We start from the raw sequence: 27,826 nt of genomic DNA, 5'->3' as shown, positions 1-27,826 counted from the left end.
GGGTCACAGCATCCAAGTCAACATCATGGTTTAGGACGCCATGATTCTTACATCAGAAAGGCCTTTTGTTTACTGTTCTTAGCTTGATCATCTTTGTCCCATTGTCACTATTCTGCCATTTTTAACTTGAAAATGATCAACACGGTGACGAAAAGACAATGTTAAAACTTCAGAACAATCTTCTAAGTATAGAAGCCATTCAGTACTACAGACAAGCTTTCTGTGCATATTGTTTCCATCAAAGATGCTTTAGTTGTGAGCCACTGCCTGCACTTCCACTGTAGAACATATTAAATTGTTTTCACTACGCACCCACCTTGGGTGCTTTTGTCTGGCTGGATTGTGTCCTTGACAGCTTGATAATGTCTCTTGCTTGCCTGGATGGAGGATAGAGGGGTGTGCAAGCATGTGTAGAAATTAGCCTACTATACGAAGGTACAATGCACATCCAGTTCTCCACCCACTTCTGCCTCTGGCCCTGCCCACCACTGATATGTGGCCCTTGGAACCTTGCCCCTCAGGCTCACAAATGTTCTGCATCCATGCTGTACCTTAGTCTCCTTCTTGGATATATCTCCAGGCTCTGAGAGCATCATCTGCAAACACATTCCTTTCCAGTCAAAGAGTCAGTTATTTGTCACACACACACCCCAAAAATCCCCCTCTCCATCAACCCCATCACACAACACAGAATTTGGACTAAATGTGAAGAGGCTCTCTCGTTGTGTCCCATCCCCCTTCACACAGCCTCCTGTCTGTCTTTTTTAATCCAGCGTGCTATAGGCGATCTTCTCTAGTGACGTATCGGTCTCATACTCCACATGCACTGTAGCTGACAAAGCAGCTCCCTTGTTATCATGGGAGGTATCACGTGAGATCTCAGAGACTTTGTCAAAAGTCAAATCATTATCCTCCCCTTGGAGGGACATGGTGTGAGGTAGAAGCTGTGGGTCACTCAAGACCACCAGGTCTTTCTGGCAGGTGGTGTCGTGATGGTATGAAACCAGCTCATTGCTGAAGTTCACCGTCTCCACAGCATTGTTGGGGCAGAAGCGGCCACAGCCCAGGATGGTTGTAAAGGCCTTTCGGAAGTCCGCATTGAAGGCATAGATGATGGGGTTGAGAGAAGAGTTTGCCCAGCCAAACCAAACAAAGATGTTGAAAACTGTGTCGCTGACACACGGCAGTTCTGCCAGCTGATGCAGGTTGTGGTCACAGAAGGGGATGATGCAGTTGAGTACAAAGAAAGGAAGCCAGCAGAAGACAAAGACCCCCATTATAATGGAGAGGGTCTTGAGGACCTTAGTTTCTTTTCTGAAGGAATTCTTCAAGGACACTTCATGGGGACACTCGTTGCTTTGGCAGCTCTGGGCGTGTTCCACGGCCCTCTCTAGAGAGGAGATCCTCCTTATCTGTCGCTGAGCAATGCAGAAGATCCTGGTGTATGTCACGATCATGATAACAACAGGGATGTAGAAGCTGATGAGGGAGGAGGAAATAGCATAGGTCCTGTTGAGGCTGGAGTCACAGTTTTCCTCTGAGCTCCAGGTGATGTTGGAGTCTCTCTGGTGGGCAGGAGGAAGCTCCTTGGCTTGGTGCCATCTCAGCTGGACGGGTATGAATGAGATCAAGACGGAGAGCATCCAAGCCACCCCAATCATGACAAAAGCCACTCGCTGGGTCATCTTCCGCTCATAGCGGAAGGGGCTGGAGATGGCCCAGTAGCGGTCCAGACTGATTATGCACAGGTTGAGGATCGAAGCCGTGGAGCACATGATGTCAAAAGCCACCCAGACATCACAGAAGCTGCCAAAGGGCCAGAAGCCAGCCACTTCAGTGACCGCCTTCCACGGCATCACCAGCATGGCTACCAAGAGGTCGGAAACAGCCAGGGAGATGACAAACAAATTGGTGACTTTTGAGCGCAGGTGCCTGAACTTGACCACTGCCATGCATACAAGGGTGTTTCCCAGTAGGGTGGAGAGGATGAGGAGGAGGAGCAAAGTGGCCAACACCACTTGTAGGGACATCTCTGAGTGCTCTTCCTCTGCTCGGCCTTCTTTATTGAGGGTATCATTAGTCATGGCTGATGCACCAACACGTTCTCCTCTTCGCAGGTAAAGCTCATCCATGCCTACCTGCAGTCCTCCAGCGTCCAGAGTGTTCACCTTCTGCTACATCACCACCGGCCCATCATATCCCTGCTCCTCTCCTTCTTTGCTTGAAACTCAGAAGCAAATGCTGTTGGCTCTCAAACCCCCAGGATCTCTGCTAGATCTTCAGCTCAAAGGAGCAATGCTCAACCTTTCACTCCTTTCCAAGATTCCTACCGGCAGCCTGGCATTTCCCCCACCCACTTTGCTTTTCAGACTGCCACTCAAAGCCAGCCAGTTCTCACCTACTACACTTTTTGCCAAGTGGACTCTCATATAACAAGCCCACCTCCCCTCCCCTCATCAGCTTCTCTATGCTACCCCCCCAAGCACGACCCTCTTGTGCTGGCTAGGATTTGGATGAGGCTTTATATGGGATGAATACAAGACCTGGGATTTCTCCGCTGTTGCTGCTGCTGCTGGATGCTCTTTCTGCCTTTGAGCTCACTGTGGCTGCTGTTGCTCCTGTTCCTGCTAGGCTTTGGTGAGAATCCTTCCTTATCTCTGTGCACTCTTTGCTCTGGGACCTTAGGCAAGGTGCATTTTAGCAGACAGACAGGCTCTCAGGAAGAGTAGTGCGAGGAGCAAGAGAATGAGCAGTTAGATGCAGTCTTTCATTTAGTGGCAGTCAAGGGTGGAAATTCAAATTCAGTAAAAGAGACTCTTGGAGGCGGCAGGGAGAGGAAGCAGATGAGGGCAGTCAGAAGAGGTTTGTGTTCAGTGTGTGAATTAAGGGGGGGAACAGAGGCAGCCGGGGCCCCATTCCTTACAGAATACAAGTCCCCTTAGCTGCCGTCAGTACAGGGATTACAATAATTTGGTTACGGACTCCCCTTCCCTTTTGCCCCATAATCTCTGCTCTGGTTTGTGGTCCCCGAATTTCCTATAAACTCCAGTCAATTACTTCCAATAAGAATATTCTTCCAAGTGGAACTTTGGATTCCTTACATGTACAGTATTGGGAAATGTATTGATTGTTGTTGTTGCTGCTGCTGCTGCTGCTGCTGTGGTAGGTATTTGCTTTCCTCGGTGTATTTTTTAAAAATTCCATTTATATTATCGACTTTATATTATATTTATATTATCCCATTTTCTGTGATGTTTTTCTTATCTCCCCCTTTGCTGCAGCCTGTCTTTCCTCTTTTTTTAGCATAGTCATAACACAATAATCTTTAAGTGTTCTGTTGCTCATAGTTCAAAACCTGCTTGCGGGTTCTTCATGCTGTAGTATTTCTTTAAATAATCTGAGAAAAGCTTCCATTCTTTTTATTTTTTAAAAAAAATCATTAGCTGTTAGCTTCACTGACTTAACATAGTCTATCACTTTACTTATCCATTCTTCTTTTGTTGGAACTTCTTCATCTTTCCATTTCTGAGCATAAAGGAACCTATCTGCTGTAGTTACATACATAAACAACCTGACCATCTTTTTTTACTATTATTATTTCTATACCTATAATCCCTAGTAGAAAAGCTTCAGGTATGTGGGTTTTGGGGGGGTTTTGTGTGTGTTTTTTGTATACTCAGTTTAAATATCTTTTTATAATTTCCCTCAGTACTGAGTAATCTGATCATTCTCTCTCTTTTTTTTATGAACGTGAACATAAGCAACTTTTAAAGCAAGAAATCCCACAGCCTTTTCCTAGTTTATTCCCTACAAGGAGAGATGACACCCAACAAAAAGGCCAGACTAAAATAATTTACCTGGACTCCAAAGCAGGGATGGGGATCTTCTGGCTTGTGAGCCAGACTTTGCCCACCAGAATTTCCCAGTTGTCCCACAACCATGCCCACATGCCTCACACCAGATGTGATATGTGGCACCAGGGCAGGTACAGATGCGTTTGTATAAAGTAGGATAGCTCCCCATGCATCAGATGATGTGCAGCGATTTCAATCCTGATTGGTTTGTGTGCACCAGGAAGCAACTGGCTGGCATGACTGATCCCGCAGAAAGCAGGATTGAACCCTCTGCACATCAGCTGAGACACAGGAAGTTCTATCCTGCTCCGTTTTGGTGCACCAGCCAGTTCCCGAATCCTGCAGGAAGTGGTGAGCATGGTGGGTTCAATACGGTTCAGGACATATCTCCCTTCCCCACCCCTGAGGGCCAACTATGTCAGGTATGCAGGACCATCCACCCGAGGTGAAATTAACAATAATAGAATAATTGAAGGGGGGTTGTGGGTCCCTTCCAGCGCTATGATTCTATGAAAATTGGTCGGAATTCAAGGTTAATCAGGTGTGTCTGCAATATCTGCCGGACTGAAGTTCCAGAGCACAATTTACTAGTCCGAAGTGATTCTCTTCCACTAGTCTGCCAGCAGCACTTTAAAACAAGGCTGGGAATCAGCAGCACTGACCTCATTTAAGTTCAGGTTAGTCTTCAAATTAATGGACCATATTCTGCCCTAATTTCACTTGGGTTCCTGCAGGGCTCGATGTGACCCACAAGGCTTGGATGTTATTACACAGTAGAAGAAAAAGGGTAGGAGAAGGTGCAAGTCACTACCCAAACTGGTAGTCATCCAGGCCTGGAGCCAAGGCAGCTGCAGAAGCCTCTCCTCTCATGTGAGCCTTCCATTCTCAGCCCTTCTGAGGTGCCAACACTTTGCGTTTCTTCCTTTTGAGTGAGGGGCAAATCTGTCAGTGTCAGTTTCTCCTTTTTCTAGTCTTAAGCTCAGTTTTTCACATTTCCATGCCACTTTGTGATTTTTTAAAAAGTCCTTATGAAAATTCACCAGCATCTTAGTGCAAATTTCTTCTAATATCGTATATGTGTTTTTGTATACAATGTTGAATCATACACCCATTTTTTTAAAAGCCTCTTTCCCCACATCCAATGCATTTGTGTTATGTTATCTTCACCAATGTATGCATTTTTAGGTATACTTCAGCCTACTATCTGCACTTCCTACACACTACTTGAAAATTTCAAAGAAGTGCTTGTTTTGAAGCATTTCAGTCCAGGCATTATTTTGTGAAAGTGTGAATTACAAAGTTCACCTTAGATACAAAGTATAAATAGAAGATAATAAAAATTCAGTGCCATGCAAAACCTGCTTTAATCTCCCAGGCTTTTTAAAGTATAAATTGTTTAAGCCTCTTTTTTACTATTGATTGCTACTGGCAATTTCAGCATATAATTTTCCTAATTTTATTTTATTGTGCTTTATGTCACAATATGCCCTGGAAACTACAGTATACAAATGTTTAAAAAATCAAGAAACGTATCTTTAAGTGCAGGGAACTGTTATCAGTGAGAACATGAGTGTCTATTTAATAAGTTTTAGCCTCAAACAATGGCTCTTGAATAATTTATTCAGCTACATATATTATGTCCCCCATATACTCAGCTTGTTTCTACCACCTGAATACAGAGCCTATTCCCACCGCCCTCCCAGCCCATTAATACTATCAGAGCTTGGAATTAACTAGTTTTGTTTAACAATGTTCACTGAATTAGTTCAAAAACATATGAACTACACCTGAAAGTAGTTCCCATTATTGCTGGGTGAACTGGATGTGAATTAAGTTTGTTTTGGGGTAGAACTTCAGGCGTTTTCTAGATCACCTTCTACATAATTCTCTTATCCATTTTTAAAAAACTTTTTAGACTCTTGGGGCTGTTAGGCTTAAAAATCGTAATTGTCAGGGAAAATAAACAATTCACATTCCACCCTGCATGTGTTTCAATGTTTTCTTAGTCATCTTAAGTATGTTTTCTACTTCAGCACAACAGTTTGTAGAACAAAATGCAGAACAAAATTTGCAGAGGATCCTTTGGGTAAACTTGAACTGAACTGAATTATAGTAACAGGTAGGTAGCCGTGTTGGTCTGCCATAGTCAAAATAAAAAAATTCCTTCCAGTAGCACCTTAAAGACCAACTAAGTTAGTTCTATTTATAACTTGTGGGTGAAATCACAACAGGCAGAGTGCTAGAGAGTCTCTTGCTTAAATGTTAGCTTAGTTTTCTATGTGCAGTGAGTTGTTTTCAACATGGAAGAGTTTTCATGTCAAAAATCTTGAGGTTTTGCCAGCCTCAGGAGTAGCGTGGCAGGCTGGCAGATGAGGGGGGACAGGAGCATGACATGGGGCGGGGAGACTGGAGAACAGAGGCTGGGGGGTGGAGAGACACAGGTACTTCCCCCTCCATGGCTAGGGAAGCAGGATTCCCATCTCTCTTCTTCTCTCCCAGGGAAAGGAGCAGAGCAGAGCAGCAGGGTGGGGGGGCAGGTGTCAACCCACTGCTAGGAGTGGAGGAACTAGAGTCACAAGCGAGGGCACAGCAGGGTCACCCAAGACCCAGCGGTGCTCCTGTTGCTGAACTGACGCCTTCTCCCTGCACATTTGGCAGTCTTGCAAGGCAAGAGGGTGACATGAGTGAGCATGCCTTACTTGGCAGGTGGGTGGGCCAACCCACTGGGACAACTCTATAGTGTCTGGCTGTTAATCAGGTTGGTGGTTGGGCTAGATGATCGCCAGGGTCCCTTCCAATTCTACAATTCTCAGGTGCTTGAGTGCTGCTATAATTCACAGACATGCTTTTGGTGCTGGGAGCTGGCTTTTCAAGAGGTTCGCTTTAGCACATAACCTGCAGATTGTTAGTTACAGTAAATTCCTTCCAAGTCTCTGTGGGGCGGCCACATTCACTGCTGGCAAACAGCCCCCCAAGGTTAGCCCCCCCCCCGATATAGCAGATATGGGAGATTCGTACCAGAGAGCCTGTTGCTGCTGCTGCTCAGACTGTTCTGGGGTAGATGAGCAACTGAAGGCCAGCTTCCTAACTTGTCTAACCCTTTATAGAATAATAAATTGGTGGCTTTTTTACCAAAGAAAACCACCTCTCCATACTCATTATACTTTAAAAAAAAGGAGGGGGGACCATGTTAAGTGTTGCCATGTTAACACATAGCACAACAGCTAAGCCATATTGCGCCTACCCTATAGGAAGCAACTTGCTCATTGTTGCTGTAAGGAAAAATAACTTCTGAGGCTTGGCAGTTCCCGTACTTTGGCAAGTTCCTTTAGAAAAATAGTGACATGGTGGAAGCTTTCCCTTGGAAACCAGCCCCAAGAAAAAGACTGCAGTTCTATCCTTGCTCTAATTACCCTGGCTTTTGCTGCAACACTTCACGGTGACCTTAATCTGAGCTTGTAATGTGTGCCCTCTTCCAAAGGAAACAGCAGTCCTCCAATGACAACCCCCATGCATGAAAACAGCCTCTCAGCCAGACCTCTTTTCAGCTGCAAAACTGTACATCTTCCTTCCCAGTGATCTGAAAGAGTGGCTAGATTCTTTAAAGTGAGAGCAAGGTGATTTGGTTCTGGAATGCAGGTTACTTTGCAGACAAAACAAAGAATGTTGAAGAACTGAACCCACCTGTGTGCACGACCTCTGTAACAGGTATACCGACTTAGGCATCTTGCATTGATGTTATGCCAAAGGCTTGAAACCAAACCATCTGAAAAGTTTTTTGTTTTTTTTAAAAAAGAAAGCTTCTACATCTGATGTGTTGCCTTTAATATACAGGGGTGGCACATCAAAGGCTGTAGTTTAGGAAAGCTGTGAAAGCTGCCATACAGGCATCCTTCCCTTTGGTGTGCAGACGCTGTGCCCACAATCCTCTCTGATCAAGCAGGTCTTAAGCACAATGAAACACCCACAAAAACATGTGTAGGAGAGATTACAGTGAATTGAGTGTCTAGAGCACAGGCAATAATGCCTCTGTCATAGTGGGGAGGAATGCGCATCCAGCCACAGATTTCCTTTGAAATCCAGGGGGGGCAGGGGGGGAGATCAAAACACCATTTTCACATCCAACAAGAAAAGGTAACAACTGCTGGTTAAATTGGAGTTTGACTAAAGCACAATTACATATCCATTTCCGGAGACGTTTTTGTCAACAGCAGACAAGATCTTTTTAAAAAAGAAAATGTCAAAAGAGCACATGGTTTCCAATTTAACCAGCTTTGGACAAGAGAGATCATGGATAGTCAATCTCAGGCCAGAAATAAAGACAGAGACAATGTGCAAGGAGTACTGGAGCAGGGGGAACTGGCTTCAACTCTCTGCTCAGTAGTGGGTGTTCTTGAGCTGGTCACTTATCTTTTAAGCCTCTTAGTTTATTTGGATTATTGCAAGGATAACATGGTGGTGATGTTAGATAGTATGCAAATGTTTATTATTATCATCATATCCTTGCAATAACCCAAAGTCAGTAAGAGAGGCTAAAAGGTTCGGTGCACTTTCCATGCGTTCTCTGGTTGTCATTCTTACAAGATTCTTATGTAAAGTACACTAGCCTTATCCCCATATTACAGAGTCTGGGGCAGGGCTGAGAGCGAGGGACAGCTTGCCATGAACTCTCTAGAGGAGGGATGAGGAACCTGAGGCCCTCAAACTTTTGCTGAACTACAACTCCCACCATCCCTCACTAGTGTCACCTGGATGGGGCTGATGGGAGCTCTCAAGGTTGTAAAAAACAACGCAAAGCAGTGCCTGCAAAGGGCTCATGCCCCCAAGGGGCAGCAAAGCTGTGAACTCTTGGACTACTGATACTGCCCACTCAATCACTAAGTCACATTTCCTTCCTCATACATTCCGTACTAACCCCTCACCCATGTGCTTCCCATGTATTGTTCTTATCCTTCCCATTTGTTTCTTAGTTGAAATATATTCTCCCAAAAAGTTCAAATTCACACAACACACATGCCAATTAGGTCAGTTGCTAAAGCATGAGACTCTTAATCTCAAGGTTGTGGGTTCGAACTCCACATTGGGCAAAAGATCTGTGGTCCCTCTAAACTCCACTATTCTATGGTTCCAGTTAGCTACAAAGAAAATTAAAATGTTTGCATACATTTGGAGAATGAAGCTGGAGATATTTTGATACAGAATTTGGATTAGGGTGAGAGTTCAAGCATACACAAAGTTCTAATCTCTGTGTGGTTGCATAACTATAATGCAGTACACTTTACATTTTACCCACCACTAGGACACTATTTAAATTTGCAGTTTCTTTAATCTCTCTCTCACGTCCAACAGAACTGCCTTCTCTACAAATTGCCCACTTTTAAACAATTGAGACTTTAGATTTCCTTTCTCTTCATTCATCTTGATTACATTCCCGCTTGGTGCCGGAGCATGAAAATTACAAGCCACTTCTAGAAAGGAACAAGCTGTTCAATATTAACTGTTGAATGCCTCTTCCAGTCCTCTGAGCAGCAATATTTTAGATACAGACACATTAGGGACACATACAATAAAACCTCTACTTCTTGCATGTTGTACAGATTAGAAGGAGAAGCAGGACCTGGTTCTGAAAGCAGCAGAAAAACAGTACTGATCCCAATGATCTAGGATTTGAGGCTAGGCATGGAAAGTAATTATTCCTTTAGAGTAAATTGCTATGAGAACCACAGAATAGAGCTGTTTACAATGCATTTGAAACTCAAATCCTCTCAAAATTATTGCCTATTGGCAGGGCTGTGCATGAATGTATGCCATTTTGTTGTGGTGGGCAAATAATTCAGCATTCTTGGAATCTGTTTTTTGTTTTGATTTTTTAAACGGGGTTTAAAAGGGTCCAGGCACTGACACCTTACGAGTCTCACAAGGCAGAAACCTGGCTGAATCGGATTTCTAGTATTTGGCAACAGGACTTCAGTATCCTTCCTCCTCCCACGAGTAGCAAAAAAGTAACTATTACACACACACATGGACTGCAGAATTGTGTGAATTTGCTTAATTGGGTCACATAATTCAACTCCCCACCTGAAAGTAGAATTTGGATTGCCGAGGCACAGAATTGTGGTTTGTTTTTAAGGACAATGCACAAAAGGATAGCTTTGTGTGTTTACGTACTAGCCCAGCAGCAACAGGCAACCAGGGTTTCCATGCAGGTGAATGAGGGGGTCTGCAGAGGTTTATTGCTTCAATGAGAATTCACTGGGCTTCCTTGGTTCCAAACTGGCATTGCTGGTCAACCTCGCAGCAAGCCTAATGAAATTGCTAAAAAGATTGGGTACCTATTATTTTCCATTTATCCAAACTCGGCTGGGATAGTGCTCCAGGGGAGGACTAAAGCTGCCACAGAGTACTAAAAAGGCAGGCATAGAGGCAAATGAGATGTGACCTTTGGCATATTTTTGACATTGCAAATCTCATTCTTATTTCACAGTGGCCAGTGCAGGGGGGGGGAGCTGGACTGAGACTGTGGTATGAGTGGGGGTTAACCCTTTGCTCTTGCCACCATCCCAATCAAAAACTTCACCCACCCACCCAGCTCCAAGCTTACTATTTGCAATGGAAGGAATTTATGCTTTCCTTCCACTGCAAACAGCAGGTTGCAAGAGAGGAGACACAATTCCAATCAGGTCAACAAGAGCAGGAGCAAAGGGTTAACAAAATCTCTCGTCCCCTTATGACCCCATTTCAGTTCAGAGGTCCCCACTTCAGCTATCTGTGAAAGAGAAGCTATGCAAAGCTGAACTACGGACCACACATCACATTTAGTTCAGCTCTAGAAACCAGGAATGCTGTCAGCTTTCTAACTCTTTTCAGCACACCTAAACCCAGACATTTCTGTGATTCACAGCAAGACTCAACATTCCTATAGCTGGCATTTCCACAATTTTGAGGCACCATTTTTTCCTTTAGTTTTGTACAAAAAAATCAATCTACATCTGTAATGAGGATCACTGTCCAAAAGTAGCAAAGGAAAAAGCACACCTTATGACATTAAAGTGTAAATAGCAACTCCAGCTAGAGGCAACAGAGAAGATCTCATTACGAGACAAGAAAAGGTTTAGATGCATCATGGAATCCAATATGCTGATTGTTCAAATGGCTGCGTTCTCCAAGCCCTGTTCATTCTATCTAAATGGACAGTCTGCTTCAAATAAAACCATGAAGGGAGAATAATATGCAAAGTGAAGCATGTTAAACAACAATAGAGAGGAACTGAAGACTTTCCTCCCCTTTATTACATCATTGGTTATTTTAAAGATTGATTACCTTTCCTCCCTCTCTTAACTATTTTTCTAACAAATGATTATGGCATTAAAATTATTCAATGCAACTCCCATTTGCCATCTGCCTTCAGAAAAAGTGTCTTGCAGGGAATCGGCAAAGTACTGATTCTAGCACAGCACACTGAGGAGACAAGGCCAGCTGTTTCTCCCACCTGCAATTTAGCCAGATCTCTTCCTTGAAAAAAAAGTTTTGCTTTTCCTGACCTGAATCACAGCTCACTCAGCAGCAAACACCATCCAGACCGTTGTGCTTTTGAGTGTACACTCAGTCTTGGAATAGGCTGCAAGTTTACCAACAGCCACTATTGACCCACAGTTTCTCATTATATAAATGGTTCCCACCACCTGTGTGCTTCATGCAGTCCACTGACACACAAGCAAAGTGCCACTTTTTCCTTTTGCAGTTAATGTGGCTAGAAAATAACTTCCATCCAGAAAACGTGCAGGCCTGTCTCATAGCGCTGCATCCAATGCTAGTCCTACATACAGAGAGTAAACCCAGGGAAGTTAAAGGACATGACTAACTCTGGTTAATTCACTTCAATGGCTCTGCTCAGAATATAATTTACTTTGTAAAAGGTGTTCTGCAGAGGGCAAGAACTGCATTTCCCCCCAGATGAATAAAAGTCATCTCAATAGGCTAACTGGCACTTGCCCACTCGCTTTTCCATCCTGCATTCCATCAACATTTTTTGTGTTAAAAGGAAACAGCAACTCTCCCCAAGAAATACATCCGATGCAGAGATATCAATCCAAAGCTCTGCCATTTTTAAAGGTCTTCCAACATACATGATTGAATAGCCTCCCAGAAGATATGAAGCCATAATCTGTAAATTTCTGGCTAAAAAGCTCACCCTAAATCTCTCAGAAGTATTAAAGGGAGCATTCCACCAAAGCAGAAGATAAATGTTACTTGCTCTTCCTACAGATAAACTGAAAAGTACTTTCTTAAACATCAAAAGATTATAATCGTCAAGCAGCAACAAAAAGCCCTAAACCCCTACATTTTAGAATCCTTTGCAGGCCCCATTTAAGGCTACACTACTATTGTTGAAAAAGGGTTACGTGGCATTTTGTGCTTGCAGATACTACCCCCTTGTGGAAACAGCAACAAAAAGTCTCCTACAATAAAACTGTCACACATCTATGTTGTCCACATCGTGCAAACACAGATAAGGAAGAACAGAAAGACCATCAACATGTGTGTGTGTGTGTGTGTGTGTGTGTGTGTGTGCGCGCGCCTGTTGCCCAGCAAGAGCTACCAGAGTCAGTATCTTTCTCATGTGCAGCAAGTGTTTTGCACAGACACACAGAACAGCTGGATGCCAGGAATGCTGTGATCCTATTGCATTTCTGATTCTCCCCAAAGCTGGCACAACTAGGTTCAGTTTCACGTAGTGGAAAGAGGGCCTTCAGCGTGTTGTGTGACAAGTTAAAATCTCAGCAGGAGTGTCAACTTGCCAGGGAAGGGCAACCATGACTGGCAACACAGGTGAACATGTCAACCGGAGACACTGTAGTTTGGCACTGAAAAGACAACAGCAACAGCAGTTGGGATCTGTTTGAAAGATGATGGATTGTCATGGCAGGTACATCCTGTCTCTTACAAAAGTGCCATCTAGCAAGGAGGGGACATAAGCCCACATTCCACAAGTTACTTTTGTAGTTAGGATCACCAAAATTTAAGACATCATCATAGCACGAAGGTGGTATTGAGTCATTAGAGATGCAGTTCCAGAGCTCCTTTGGGCTCAGAGGCCTTTGAGTCAGTCTTTAGTGCCAATCCTGTAAATGATGCAAAAAGGAAGAAGGTCAAACACACTTGCAACTGCGGCAGAAGCAAATTTAAGTATGCATAATGACAGGCCTACGCTCAATTAAGATTTACATTGTTAAGCTTGCAGGGAAGAGGCCTGTCTTTTTTATTATTTTGTAAAGCACCATTTCCACTGACAATTACATAAACAACAAAGTATATGCATACCCCCAACAGTTCTTGCTCCTTAGTTGGATATATAAGAGATTTTCAAAGCTAGAAGGCAGGAAGGTCTGCCCCTATGGATCTATGGCAATAGGCCACGTCCACTACACACCCACGTCTTTGGGTAGGCCTCCCACCTGTGGCCAGGGAATGCCTGGCCTACCAGCCTTCATGCACCTTTGCATCCAAGCTCAGATTTAAATCCTAAGAAGGGCAACAGAGAAGCAGCCATTTTTATTCTCAGAGGGTAAATGAGATGACTGTGTAGCACAAGGAGCTATAGGAGTTGGAGGGACACTGCCAGGGCAGCTAGAGAGAGGCGTGGAACTGAACAAAATTCAGGTCCTTTTAATTACCCTCTAGAAAAAGAATTCTGTACTGGCATGCAACCGACTTAGCTAAGAAGCCCAGAGTAGCACACTTGGGAAGAAAGAGAGCATAACCCTGCAGGGAGCCTGCTAATGGGGTCTCTGCATCTTTTGGCCTCGTTTGCATGTCACAATACAGTGGTACCTCGGGTTAAGTACTTAATTCGTTCCAGAGGTCTGTTCTTAACCTGAAACTGTTCTTAACCTGAAGCACCACTTTAGCTAATGGGGCCTCCCGCTGCTGCTGCGCCGCTGGAGCACAACTTCTGTTCTCATCCTGAAGCACGGTTCTTAACCTGAAGCATTATTTCTGGGTTAGTGGAGTCTGTAACCTGAAGCGTATGTAACCTGAAGTGTATGTAACCCGAGGTACCACTGTAGCTTACCGCAAACATGCTGACTGTGCCACCTTTGCTTTTCCCCACTAGGCCGAAGGGAAAGCAAACGACAATCCCTGGTTGTGCATCATGTCCTAACCAGGGTCTGTGGTTTGTTTTGCTCAAACAAATGAGCAAGAAGCCAAGGAAGCCAAGAATAAATCATGGCTACAGATTGTGGTTTGTTAGCAAAACCAACCACAACCTCCAGTTCGGACATAATGCAAAGCCAGAAATTGTGGAGTCTTTCTTCCATTCATTAATGAATGGAATTAATGCATTAATTAAGAAGCCAAGTAGCACATTCATGGTAGTCAATTAGCTATAGTAAACTGGGTCTTTAAGAGGCAACATTAGACTCTGGAAAACAATACAACAGAAACATACCTCCAACTGAATGAGTGAGCTTTTCCAACTCTGCTTCAAGCTCAGCATCTGAGATGCTAGGAAGCACTACGGACGTAGGAAACAGTGGCTTCTGTGGAACGGAAGGCAGGTCCAGAAGATCTTTTGAGGAGTCCAGGAGAAGAGTGTCCAGCTCCTTTTCCAGTTCCTCGGCATCAGCTTCTGATACTGGAGAACAAATACATTCCAGTGTGACATACAGCTTGGGCTCCTGGTGAATTTACTCAGAATCAAGTCCCACAGAGTTCAACAGTGCCTATTAACTGCACATAGGATTAGAAGACATGCTCAACAAGAGAGATCAGCTCCAGGACACATAGCTGTAAGATGTACTATAACCTTCTTAAGATCTGTAAGAAGGGCAAGAGCTTGAAGAAGGTTCTCTTATTCTGCTCAGTCCTACTGAGAATGCGCTCTTGTTGTTTTTCCTAACAAAAAAATCGTCAAATAGTGGCAATATATTACAGCTGGGAATGGGACCCACCTCACTCATGTCAGCCTCAAGCAAGTATGTGGTGGGTGGCAAGTTGGGTAAGGGATGCTTCCCCACCTCCGAGCCTCAGCTACTGTGGCGGCTCAGCTCCTTTCTCGAAGTTTTCTTTCTGCTCGCAAAACTGATCCTCGCCACCACTATGGCGAAAGGACAAAGCCCTCAAGGCTTCCTTCTGTGTGTGCAGGGGGCAGGAAACGTGTCTGTGCGCAACACATGCACTGGACCCTTGGAATTTTTGTTCACTTTTTTCTCCCATTCAAGCCCAGGTCTGCTGCACCAGCACAAGCTACAAGTGGGTCACCTCAACTCACTGTCAGGCAGCACCAGGCTGGCTGCGAGCACCTTGTTGGGGGAGGCAGGCGGGCAGCAAGACTCGGGGTGGCGGCGGCACCCCAGCCCAAGGAGGCATGGATGCATGTCCTGCCGCTGCTCCATGGCTCTGCTTGGCAACAGCAGCAGTGCTGCATGAAGACGCTTTGATGGTCAAGTGGCAGCCAGCACCTCCGTCCTGCCTGCTGCCAGCTTCCTCCGCCCATTGTCCTGAGCCTTGGCAGAGACACTCCCACTTGCTTCAGCCCATTCCAGTGAGGATAGGGCTGCCCAGCCCACTCAAGGACAGCCCTGGTGGCCTGGCACTCCGCTGCCACGTGCCGCTCTTTGAAAGCAAATCCACCGTCACCACCACCTTTTCTCCAAGTGTGGGGCTCTCCTCAGGTGCACGAAAAGGAAGGAGCCACAGCGCTTGTGCAGAGTGCATGCTGACAAGGGAAAGGTTTGCGCCACTGGAGTGCTTCTCCCATCTGAAGGGTTACTCTGTGCTCACCATAACCTGTGATGTCAGCAGTTGGTCCTAGATGCCCCCTATCCCTCAAGTGCAGAGTAGGGACAGACTCTCGCATCCTGGGGCTCCCCAAACTTTTCCCTCAATCCTGTGATGTAGGATTGCTTCTCCTCACAGGTTAGGGGGCGCAATACTTGCCTTGCCTAGGGCACTGGCAACCCATGCTAGGCCACTGTCCTCCAGATATTTTGGACTACAATTCCCATCATGCTGCCCAGCACCATCATTTGAGGAAGATTCTGTTCAAATGTCTGAATATGAGGTTGTAAGCTAGAAAACCTAACAACAAGGGTTTGGAGGCTTAAGAGTTTGGACTCACCTAAGCCATTGATTCCAACTCCTGCTAAGGTTTGTGCTACTTCATCCTGGGTGTCACAAAGCTGAAAAAAGCAGCAGATATTGCCATTTATTACACTTTTAATCCACCTTCCAAGGAGCTCAGTTGGCACACATCAAATCCTTCATTTTAATCCCACAATGATCCTGCAAGGCAGGCTAAGCTAGACCATAGTGATTTGTCCACAGCAATTGAGCAAGCTTCGTGGGTGAGCAAGTATTTGGATCTCCCTAGCTGAGTACAACACTCTAGTTCAGGGTTAGGGAACATTTTTCAAGCCTGAGGGAGGCATCCCCTCATGGGCAACCTTCCAATGACTGCAGTCTAGTCCCAAACAGTTCAGAGGGTTCTACACTTACATCTCTCCATTATTGCAGTACAAGGACAGATTCCAAAATAACTGCAGGGCGATGTGCAGCAGAGCCGGTGGGGGTGCAGATCGAGGAGAGTCTGAAGGGCCAGACAGAGGACTGGAGGGAGATCACTGGCCCCTGCTCTAACCACTACACCACCCTGGCATCTGAAATAAAGCCTGCTAAGAGGGTAAAGCAAAGGCAGATATGGAAACCACTTAACAGAAAGCTAAGAAGCAACCTGCAGCTCGAATGTCATTCTCATTTAACTAACACTTGCATAGAGATTATTTGTTTTCCTCTTTATAGTACCTCTTGAATCTGATCCACCAGGTTCTCTGCCTTTTCCACGGTGACATCTTTCATGGATAACTTCAGAGCTCCAACTCCAGCCTGGTAAGCATTAAATACCTTATTGGGAGGAAAGAGAATAGCTTGTTATTTTACAAGTATTTTCAGTAATCTGTTGCAGTTCTTCACCTTTTTAAATAGCCTATTTATTTATTTATTTATTTATTTGTAAGTAAGTAAGTCTGTGGTTAGGGAGTGTCTTGTTTTAATTTCATGTTAGCTGCTCAGGGAGTCTTTTGGGCTGAAGAGCAGGATATAAATGCTCTAAATAAATAATAAATAATACTGATTCTGGCAGACACTCCACCTCAATATTGCCTATATGATTTTAAAAATGACTTCAATTGGATTTACTTTGTCAGGAGGCCGCTTGAGGCCTGAGGGAAAAGTAGATGAGGGAGTTAAGGTTGTAATCTCAACTGAAATATTTTGCAAGCCATATGCTTGGGACAGTGAACTTTTGCAGAGGAGCCATTTTCAGGACCTCTTACTTGCTTTTTTCAACATTTTTCTGAAAGACTCAGGAGTTTCAATGCACCCAGTTCTTTCTTCTTCAGGATTCTCCACCAAGCTTGCTCCCTATCCTGTCTTCCACAGGTACTTTCACTACAAATCGTAGCCTCCACATCTGCTTCTTTTTCCTATCTTCACATGTGTCCGTATTTCAGAAGCCACTCACTGGTCCTCCCTGCCGCAGGCCTGATTAGGCCTAGACTGAAGCTTAGTATGCAAAATGAGCCCGGTGAGAGAGCAGGTTAGCATGCCTTCCGAAGCTGTGCTTTATAAACACAATTCCATTTCCTTTTACGCTTTGCATGCTTTTGATCGGTTAGAATTAATCAGCTAATTCTCCCAGATCAAGGAAATGTTTATCATTACTGAGCAATTCCTCACTGATGATGTGTATGTACATCAATAAATATCCTACCCTATAAATTAAATACTATGTGAGTTTAAGTTACTGGGTAAATCTGCCAAGAGGTATTACTGCCAATGTCTAAAGCTTATGATTCATAAAGCTTCTAGAATGAAACACATTTCTACTGAGGCATCTCGCTAACAGCAGTGACACACAACAACAGGCAAATGGGGATCAACCGGCCAGAGATGTGCCAAAGCCAATGCATGCTCTGTGTCAGGAAGAGAAGCAGAGAGATAGAAAGGAAGAAATATCTGAGTTCAGGAAAGACCATGTGACGCCTTCTAGATGCTGCTAGAGTACAGTTCCCATCAAGCCTGACTATCTGTCATGCTGACTTGGACTGCAATACCTGGACAGTACCACATTGGCTACCTCCATTATAGCTTCAAGGGGTAAGAAGTGTGTGAACAAGCCCCAGACTGACAAATCAGTCAACACTGCAGTGGTAAGAATGTGTATTTCCAACATAAAGCAGATCTTCAAGCAGAAATCTTAGACAGAAGAATTAAACAGAGCAAAGCGGAGTCAATGGCGACACATCAGTAAAGGAATACCATCTGATCTGTCTGAGAGGCGTAGATCCGGTCCAGGATGCCTTGTACTACGTCCAGCTTGGAGTGAAGTTCTGCAATACGTCTTTCTGTTCTTCGTTTTGATTTCAAAGACCTAAGTGCCTAAGAACATAAAGGCACAGTTTTGATTAACCATCAAGAGCAGCCTGAAATAACTCCCTATTTAAAACAGTCATCTCAGTGCAGGAGGACATGCACAGTGGTTGTCTTCTCCTCAAAGCTTATCCAGCTAAGTGAATGAATGTCCTTAAGACTGCATTAGTCTGCTGGCTGCTGGGAGAGAGGTAGAAGTAATTGCCCCTGTTGCTGTTTTTTTTTTAAGGTAAATGTGCATTTCGGTGCTGGAGAGTGAAATGCACAGCATTTAACAAGTTACAGAGAAAAGTCCTGAAACTGTCAGCTTCTGCTATAGATGCAGGGGAAAGTACCTTGTTGGTACAATTTACTTTGTGTGTATGTTTCTTCTGAAGTGCCTAAGTGGTACAAGTAAGGCAGCATTGTTTCTCAAAGCAAAAAAAAGGAAGAGGGTTTTGTTTATTTCAACACCATCATTGAATGGTAACAATTATTCTTGTCACCAAAAATATTCAACAGGTAAAGTAATAGTTCTATTAGCTAAAGAAAGAAGAGACTGTGCTCTGAACACCCAAGAAAGCACAACATTTTTATAAACGAAGCAGTACCTTGACAGAAGACACATTAGACCCCATACTACAAAATGAGATAATGTATGCCCATGAACAGCCACATGACAAGGTTGTTGTGCTGCAGTGAGATGCCCTTTGACCTCAACAAGAGGCTTGACAAGTGCTAAACCAGGGGTCAGCGAACGTTTTCAGCAGGGGGCCAGTCCACTGTCCCTCAGACCTTGTTGGGGGCCGGACTATATTTTGAGGGGCGGAAATGAACGAATTCTCTATAACCCAGAGATGCATTTTAAATAAAAGCACACATTCTATTCAAGTAAAAACACACTGATTCCCAGACCGTCCGCAGGCCGGATTTAGAAGGCAATTGGGTCGGATCTGGCCCCCAGGCCTTAGTTTGCCTACCTATGTGCTAACCTCACAAAAACACATGACCTTTGAAGCAGGTTGGCTTTGGACGTACACATCCCACACAACTTTTGGTTGCCTAGTTGAGAAAACACAGGACTTACCAGCTGCTTTTTCCCAGCTCTACATGCACTCCGGGCCTCCTCTTTACATCTAGAAAAGCAAAGTGTAAGCAGCTCAGTTTCTTATTTATTACGTATTAGGTGGTCATTCTTAGACTGATGGGAGATTGTAGCCCCCCACATGTGGTGCATCTCAGTATCACTACTGAAGCATCTGTAGATCTGCTCCGCTCATATTTTTTGTACCTTTTTATAAAGAAGCTTTATAAAAACAAGGTCATGATTTACCAAATGCCTTAACTGTAGTTCAGCAGTGAAGACGCCCCTTGGCTGAACATGCACAAGTTCCTGGATGCAGAGACTGCCAAAGGGGGAGATGAATAGAACCCAATATGGCAGAGGCAACGCTAAATGCCTCATCTATTGTTGGTGTCATGCAGCAGCTGCTGGGTGAACAGCTGACAAAATTAAGAGCTGAGGTGCACTGAACATTCAAAGAGATTGGATCAGAGATGCATCAGACTAAAGAACGCACAGGACCTGTGGGAAAAGAGATGGATCCTCTTCTGATGGAATATGAGAAGGTAAAGGCAAAATGGATAACAGCAGATGATGAATTGAAAGATGTTGTTGTGATGCCGGAAGAAATGAATGGATTTATGAAGATGGACATTAAGAGAGAACCAAAGATGGCAGAGATGGAACTGAGAGAGAAAGGGTCATGTGCACAAATTGAAGTGAATAAAGCTCTTGACAATTGGTTTCGATGAAAAATGGAAAAAGTAGAAGGATTTTTCCTTTTTCCTTTAAGTTAAGAGTAAGCATGGTCAACAGGAAATGGGACGGAAATATATGGAGCTGAGTACAGTCATACCTTGGGTTGAATGTGCTTCGGGATGAGCGCGTTCGAGTTGCACTCTGAGGCAACCCAGAAGTAACGGAGCGCGTTACTTCCAGGTTTCGCCGCTTGCGCATGCGCAGACACAGAAGCGGCAAAACGTGACCCGGGCACGCGCAGACACAGGTTACGTTTGCTTCTAGATGCGAATGGGGCTCCAGAACGGATCCCGTTCGCATCTAGAGGTACTACTGTACAAAGTAATGAAGACACAACAAGCAAATAAATATGGACTATTACGCTTTTTAGATTTCTCAGAACAGTTGGGGAGAAATTCATCATATTGGATTGGAGGACTATTTAAGACATTTAATTATAATAATTGAAGAGCTACTTTTTGACTTTTGAGTAGGAAAAGGTGAATTTGAGATGAACGGGATGGAAGATTGAGAAAACAACACCTAGCAGATTGAGAAACAGCTGTATAATAGTTAGATTGTTATCCTGGAGTGCATATAACTGTCATATACACAATTGCCCTTCTTTTTCTTTTCTTTTATTTCTATCATCTCCAATTCTTGTTTTTCTTTGGTTAATTCTATCTACATTTATGCTTTGCTTTTTGAAGTTCCCTATTTTGGATTAATGAAGATACACACAGGAAGGTGGTGGGCGGAACATGGGGGGCCCTGCGTGAAGAGCAGGGTAGAGAGGCTCTCCCACGGTGGGAGGCTGTGGAAAGAAGGGGAAGCACGCAGGTGAGAGCTGGGAGGGTTCACTCTTCTGTGTGTGGATAAAGGGTTAAGATATAATTCTGATAAAGGGCTTTGTATTCACTTTCTCTTTTTTTCCTTCTCTTTCTTCTTTATATTCTTATTCTTCCTTTTTTCTTATCTCTTTTCTCTGGATTAGTTTGGCTTTTATTGTATTTTATGTGAAAAACTTTTAATAAAAATTGATTAAAAGATGCCCCTTGCCTGAAGGACCACAGCTCAGCAACGCAGGAGTTGTGACATAACTGGCAGCTTTAAGGATGTAAAGGACACACACCCATATTACCTCTCTGCTTCTTGTGCCAGGGACTCCACTTTCTGAGACAGCAGCTGTTCACTTTGCATGAGCTGATAAACCCCAATGTCAACATCATTCACTGGAGATACTTTGGTATGAAGACCTCGAGCAAATTTCATTATCTGAAAGAAAATTTCATTATGACATAAGATCTCATCCCATCATCCTAAGGTCCAATTGTCTCTTATTTCCCAGGGAGACTTTCTGTTTTCCAGTATACGTCCCTATTTTTGTATTTTAGAGATACTTTATTAGAGTTGCTGGACTTCTTCAGGTTTCAACATCTTTTTCCCTGGTTGACAGAAATTAAAATTTGCGCTGTGAGGTGGATGCATCTTATCTCTAATGCTCAAGCTGTCATTCCACACACACCCTATTTGAATATGTTGCTAACAAACTGTAGGACATGGGTCAGCAAACTTTTTCAGCAGGTGGCCAGTCCACTGTCCCTCAGACCTTGTGAGGAGCTGGACTATATTTTGAAAGGGAAAAAAATCAACAAATTCCTATGCCCCACAAATAACCTGAGATGCATTTTAAATAAAAGCACACATTCTACTCATATAAAAACATGCTGATTCCCAGACCGTCCACGGGCGATTGGGCCGGATCCAGCCCCCGGGCCTTAGTTTGCCTACCCATGTTATGAGGCAACATGTGTTTTTTTCTAGCCTATATTTAACCAAAAGAAGAAACATCCTCTTGTTATCTAAAGAGGGAAGTCTACTGAAGAGTAAGTGATGAATACAGCCATCAGAGAAGACATTTCAGCAACATAGATTTGGGGAGTCAATGATTTTTGCACCAACGCTGTTATAAGCATGTCTCTATCTTCATTTGTGAAACACTGAATATCTTGCATTAACCAAGTTCTGTAAAATTATGAACCACATTTTAAAGTCTATACAGTAGACCCCACCATCCCTCCTCAATCAGCTGTCTTGTACTTTCAGGGCAGTACAAGATATTGCCTGAAGTGCAATTAGAAGAAAATAGCAGGCCTTCATGGCATTTCTGCAATCCAGAGCTCACCAAGCCTTTTTAACTATTATGCTCATTCCATACGTCATAGCCAAAAAAGTTCAAATTCCAACAACCTCAGAATTATTTGGAGGAGGTGGGATGACAGTATATTATAGATGAGGATATGACCAACCCTTCTCCTGCCCAGAAGCCCATGTTTCCCTTTTTAATTATGACATGACAAATGCAGCTTAATGCTGCCTTATCTCACTAAATGCTGCAGATATCTTCATTGCCACTTTGGGTTTTCATTTTAGAGGGGGAAACCTTTTGCTGAATGAGTGAGCACAAGGCAAATGGAAGACTGGCTTTATTTGGCCCAACTTATTTCCATTTAGTGACGGCACAACTCCCAGAAATGCAACTCACATTTTAACTCTTTATTAGGGTTGCCATATATCCTCTTTTTCCAGGACATGTCTTCCTTTTCATGGGTATGTAAAATAAGTCTCATCATAGCGATCCATAGTTAAAAGTAGAAGTCGGCAAATGTGTCTTGCTCTTCAAAATATGAAAACCCTACCTTGTTGCCGTTTTGCTCCAGCACCGTGACCCTTTTTTCCTTCTGCAGCTGCAGCAGCACCAGACAGAACGTCCTTTCGTCTGAACAAATGCTAGTGCACAGGGAACGCAGCTCTGACAGGCCAACCACAGGGTGTGAAGAAAGTGTGGAATTCTGGTAGAGATGATACACTTCTTCTGCCTTTTCCTAAAGAAAATAACCATTTGCACTGAACTCTTTATTCCCTGCCTCTGTTGTGGGTACCATGCACAAACTAAACCAGAATTGCTTAATATCCTAACCTGACTCAGAAATGGCAAGGCCATTTCTACAGATGAAGAAGAAGAAGAAGAGTTTGGATTTGATACCCCGCCTTTCACTCCCCTTCAGGAGTCTCAAAGCGGCTAACATTCTCCTTTCCCTTCCTCCCCCACAACAAACACTCTGTGAGGTGAGTGGGGCTGAGAGACTTCACAGAAGTGTGACTGGCCCAAGGTCACCCAGCAGCTGCATGTGGAGGAGCGGAGACGCGAACCCGGTTTCCCAGATTACGTGACTACCGCTCTTAACCACTACACCACACTGACATTCAAACCTCATTCACAATACAGTACAGAGCACACCACAGTTTAGATCAGTGGTTTTTACTGTTCAGCTACAGACTAGATTTGAGTATCATTAGATAATCGGTAGCCCACTTGTTTCTGGTCTCTAGCTTGCAGCAAATAAACAGTCAGTATAAGTCAGCACACATGTCTAATTAAGGTATGCAGTTAAAGAACAACTATGGGCAGCACAGGGAAAGACCAGAAGCAAGGCCACTCTGCTAAGCGGCCAGCTCACTTTGGCTCCTTCTTTCTCCAAATTGTTTCCATTCAAACTGGCAATTATAAGAGCCTTTTGACTATAAAAACGAGTGGCTGAGTTCACTTGTTTTACATCTTTGTCCCTTTCCCCTACTGTATCATGTCTTTTAGGTTGAAAGCCTGAGAGCAGGGACTATCTTGCTTACTACTGATCTCAAAAAACAACAACCTGGGGGAGTTTTTTCAGCCGCAGAACAATATAAAAATGCTTTTTAAAATTAGTATTAATTTACACTCTGCTACTCCCTAAGATTACCTTCATCTTCAAGGTTTCTGGGTGTGAAGAGCAAAGGAGAAACTTTTAAATATTAAAGCAGAGATACAATAACACTTGAGGGTTATAGGGTGAGAAGGAAAACTGCTAATCTGGTCAGATTTCTCTGCTTCCTCAAATATATAATGGAACATGTTTATGGAAGTAAGCTGGCCTACAGCTCTTCCTTCACTTTCTGAAGGATTCCTACTGATTCCCAGTCAGAATATGATCACAAATTGCAATGCAATAATTCTATTCAATAATTCTATTCTATTCTCAACCTACATGGGTGAGAAAATAGGCTTCTTCAAAAATTAGTCACTTGAATATTTAAGCAAGATGATACTGAATAGGAAAGATATATGCTGTTCTTAGTGCAGAGTTAAAGCCGTAGTGATTGGCTGGGTTACTGTAAATTACACTTGACTGAAGACATCCTGGAATTATGGAAAGTGCCACTCCAAACTATATTTACATGGTTCAAGTTGCACCACAGGGAGCAGATACCTGAACTTAAAACTAAAGAAGAAATACATTAAGGTATAGAGATGGAAATCCCTTGCAAGTATGGTACAGAGCTCTGAAAAAGCATGAGGAGAATTTGCAGTACACATTCATTAAATATCCATGTTCCTGGTAATCCACAACAGCTCTATGAACTGTTGGGTATGTCTGCATGAGGGATCCTCTGAGTGATTTCCTGATCATACAGTGGTACTTTGGTTGTCAAACACAATTCATTCCGGAAGACCGTTCAACCTCCAAAACGTTTGACAACCGAGGCGCAAAGGGCAGTCTGCAAACTCAATGGAGAAAAAAGAAAAAAAAAACACAGCGGAAGCCGTTCAACTTCTGAGGCACATTCAAAAATGGAAGCAATTACTTCCGGATTTTCGGCGTTCAGGTTCTGAAACATTTGGCTTCCAAGACGCTCGAAAACTGAGGTAACACTGTATATCAAAACAACTACAGTGGTACCTCGGGTTACATACACTTCAGGTTACAGACTCTGCTAACCTAGAAATACTACCTCGGGTTAAGAACTTTGCTTCAGGATGCGAACAGAAATTGTGCTCCGGTGGCGCGGCAGCAGCAGGAGGCCCCATTAGCTAAAGTGGTGCTTCAGGTTAAGAACAGTTTCAGGTTAAGAACGGACCTCTGGAACGAATTAAGTTCTTAACCCGAGGTGCCACTGTACAGGTCTTTTCAGCTACAGGTCTCTTCAAGTGTTTCCCAAACACTCAACAATATTTTTTATCATTGCATAACAGAAACCCTCAGCTCTCCCCAACATCCTGATGATATGTGATCGCCAAGCATCAGAAAGCCTACCTGAAGTAACTCCACATAGATCAGAATTTCCTCCTCCTCTGGCACTTTGCTGTCACCTAATACACTAGACAGGGTCCACTTCAGTGGCTTCAGAATAAAGACCCCGACGCCCCAGGAGATCCAGCTGCTGTCTACACTGGTCATGAAGTCAGATTCCCTCTGCAACTTGCCACGTCTGAGGGAAGAGCAATATATAAATGCTGTAAGTTTCAGCAAAGCCAAAGGGAATACTTATCTAAATTGACAAAAATCAGCCTTCTGTGACTGCCATGCTACTGCTATCTCGTACTGAAGAAGTATGGATATGATAAATGCAGAGGATACTGTAAAGCAGTAGTCTTCAAGATGGGCAACAGCAGCACTACCATGCAAATATATCATCATAATAATAAGAAATGGGTCTCCAAGTATGTTTGGATTAAAGGTGGGCTCCAGGTGACTTCTGGTGCCAGATGTAAACAAAGCTCAGAACAGTTTGGGACCAGGATATTATAGCTCCCTAAATATGCCGAGTTTGACCAAACTGTGGGAGGCAGTGGAAGACAGAAGTGCCTGGCGTGCTCTGGTCCATGGAGTCACGAAGAGTCGGACACGACTAAACGACTAAACAACAACAAATATGTCAAGTTTTGTTATGTTTGTTAATTACTTTGTTTTCTTAAAAATATATATATTATAAAATGTTTTGCAATGGCTGGCCCTAAAAGAATGGGAGAGTAAGTAAGTAAGTAAGTAAGTAAGTAAGTAAATAAATGTTGTGCCACCTTAAAGCCTATAGTTGCCCTTAAAATAGTTGGAGGGTGTTGAGAGCTACTGGGGACCCTGTAGGGGGAGCAGAGCTGTTATCCACAACCTCTCCTTTCACTTGTTTAGCCAACATGCTATGTGCATTCCCTAAGTGAGCTAAAGTCCATGAAATTCTTTATGCAAAGGTCACTCAAATGCATACAAGATAAGCACACCAGCCTCCGCAAGAGTAGCAGTGGCAGGAAAACAAGAGCCTCGTAGAATGTTAAAGACCAGTAATAATAATAATAAGTTGATGTTAAAGACCAGTAAAATTCTCATATGGCCAGAAATCTTTGCTAGTTTTATTCACAACAGCAGAGTTAATTTTATTTATTAACCACATTCTTTAGGCAAAGGACTCCCTAAGTACCTTACAAAAGAACAAAAAAGCAAGAGAGAGACCTGAATATCAGTATCATTTGACACAGATCTAGTTACAGGTAGGTAGCCATGTTGGTCTGCCGTAGTCAAAACAAAACGAAGAAGTGTGCATGCACAAGAAAGCTCATACCAATAACACATTTAGTTGGTCTCTAAGGTGCTACTGGAAGGATTTTTTATTATTATTTGACAAAGTTGAGCTGAACGGAGCTGCTAGCTGTCGACATAAATATTTTGGCTGACATTAATATGCAGTCACGCCTTGATGGATGTTTAAACAGAACTGAACTAATAGGTTACTAGATCACATATTATGGTCCTTTTGCCAGCAGGTGAAGCTTTTCTTGTTCCAACAAGCTTTTGGGAACTGACTGCTTTTAATGAAACAGCTGGTGCTGTGCTGTCTTTATTGTACTTATCTGTATATTTTAAGAGCTTAGATAGATACACAGAGAGCTATAGCTATTGATAGTTTTAATCGTGTTATTTAATGATTGTGGGATTTCCCCCTGTTCTTTAGCTGTTGCTTTTATCTGCCAACCGCCTTGAGTCCCTGTCAAGGGAAAAGTCAGGGTGTAAACAAACAACAACAACAACAAGTGTTCTCTTGCCCCCTCCTTTCTTCGTCCTCCCCCTGCCCCCCCCCTCGCCCAGCAGGGCAAGCACTTCCCTCTGCACGCGCTCAGAGGCACAGCTGCGGACTGGAAGGGGGGGGGGCGAGGAGAGAGAGAGAGAGAGAGAGAGAGAGAGAGAGAAGCCCGGTACCTGAGCAGCTCTCGCAGGACGGTGCCCAGGCCCAGGGGGACGCTGCCCCGCCGCTCGAAGGCCTGCTGCAGCTCCCGCAGGCAGGTCCGGACGCCTCCGCGGCGCCGCCCCCACTTCAGCACCAGCTCGCTCCAGAAGAGCATCTTGCTGTCCCACTCGGTGGCGTTGACCTCCCGGCTCTGCTTGAAGGCCGAGAACAGGAACGCCATGCGCTCTTCGTCCGTCTCCCACTCCGGGGGCAGCTCGCCCTCCGCGGCCGGCGCAACCGGCGCCTCCTCCGGCGAAGACATCTAGGCGAGCCCCCGGCTTCGGGCGCGGCCTACCTCCTCCCGCTTGGCCAGGCGCTTCCTTGTCGGTGGGACGGCGCATGCGCCTCCGCCCCCCCCCCGTCCGGCATGCGCACAGAGGGGCGAGGCGCTTGGCGGGAATCCAAAGGCGGAGAAAAGAAAAGGCTAGAGGCGCCTCTCGGGGCGGGCGGCGGGAGCCTCCGGGTTCCCGGGCGAGTCCCCTCCCCACCTGGGCAGGTGGGCCAGGCGGAGCGCAAATAAGAAAACTCCTCGTGTGGGCGGGGAATTCTCCCTCGAAGAGTGAGCGCTGGACGGGCCTTGTTCCGGGGGGGGGGGAGCGGGAGATGTTTTAAAGGGGCGAAAGCTGCCCGTCAGCCCTTCGGGTCGCAGATACGAAAAGCGTCAAGG

General features: G+C 44.3%; 1 protein-coding gene and 1 pseudogene across 2 annotated transcripts; both read right to left on the bottom strand.

Moving 5' to 3' along the window:
* Positions 1–232: 232 nt before the first annotated feature.
* On the bottom strand, positions 233–2,396 carry LOC308573969 (D(1) dopamine receptor pseudogene; annotated as a pseudogene). Its single transcript has one exon. The product of its transcript is annotated as a D(1) dopamine receptor pseudogene (transcript).
* Positions 2,397–9,160: 6,764 nt separating this feature from the next.
* Positions 9,161–27,515, bottom strand: CHMP7 (charged multivesicular body protein 7). Its single transcript, XM_081171561.1, has 10 exons — positions 27,132–27,515; positions 25,197–25,371; positions 22,764–22,949; positions 21,206–21,339; positions 19,351–19,399; positions 18,174–18,293; positions 16,659–16,757; positions 15,976–16,036; positions 14,305–14,490; positions 9,161–12,976 (listed from the first exon to the last, which is right to left on the bottom strand). Exons 1-10 carry the CDS (start codon positions 27,419–27,421, stop codon positions 12,912–12,914), a joined length of 1,365 nt encoding a protein of 454 aa, XP_081027687.1. The 5' UTR covers positions 27,422–27,515; the 3' UTR covers positions 9,161–12,911.
* Positions 27,516–27,826: the final 311 nt, after the last annotated feature.

This window comes from Podarcis bocagei (assembly GCF_964188305.1).
Source record: "Podarcis bocagei genome assembly, chromosome: 15".
NCBI lineage: Eukaryota > Metazoa > Chordata > Lepidosauria > Squamata > Lacertidae > Podarcis > Podarcis bocagei.
This window is presented reverse-complemented; position numbering and strand designations above follow the sequence as displayed.

Bases quoted from the DNA above. Each gene is read 5' to 3' on its own strand.
- CHMP7 (XM_081171561.1), bottom strand. From the start codon at position 27,421: ATGTCTTCGCCGGAGGAGGCGCCGGTTGCGCCGGCCGCGGAGGGCGAG. The intron at 16,758-18,173 runs GTATTCCTTTAC...CCTCCCAATAAG, and splicing joins CCTCTCAGACAGATCAGATG to GTATTTAATGCTTACCAGGC. The intron at 14,491-15,975 runs GTGAGTCCAAAC...TTTGTTCTCCAG, and splicing joins AGTTGGAATCAATGGCTTAG to TATCAGAAGCTGATGCCGAG.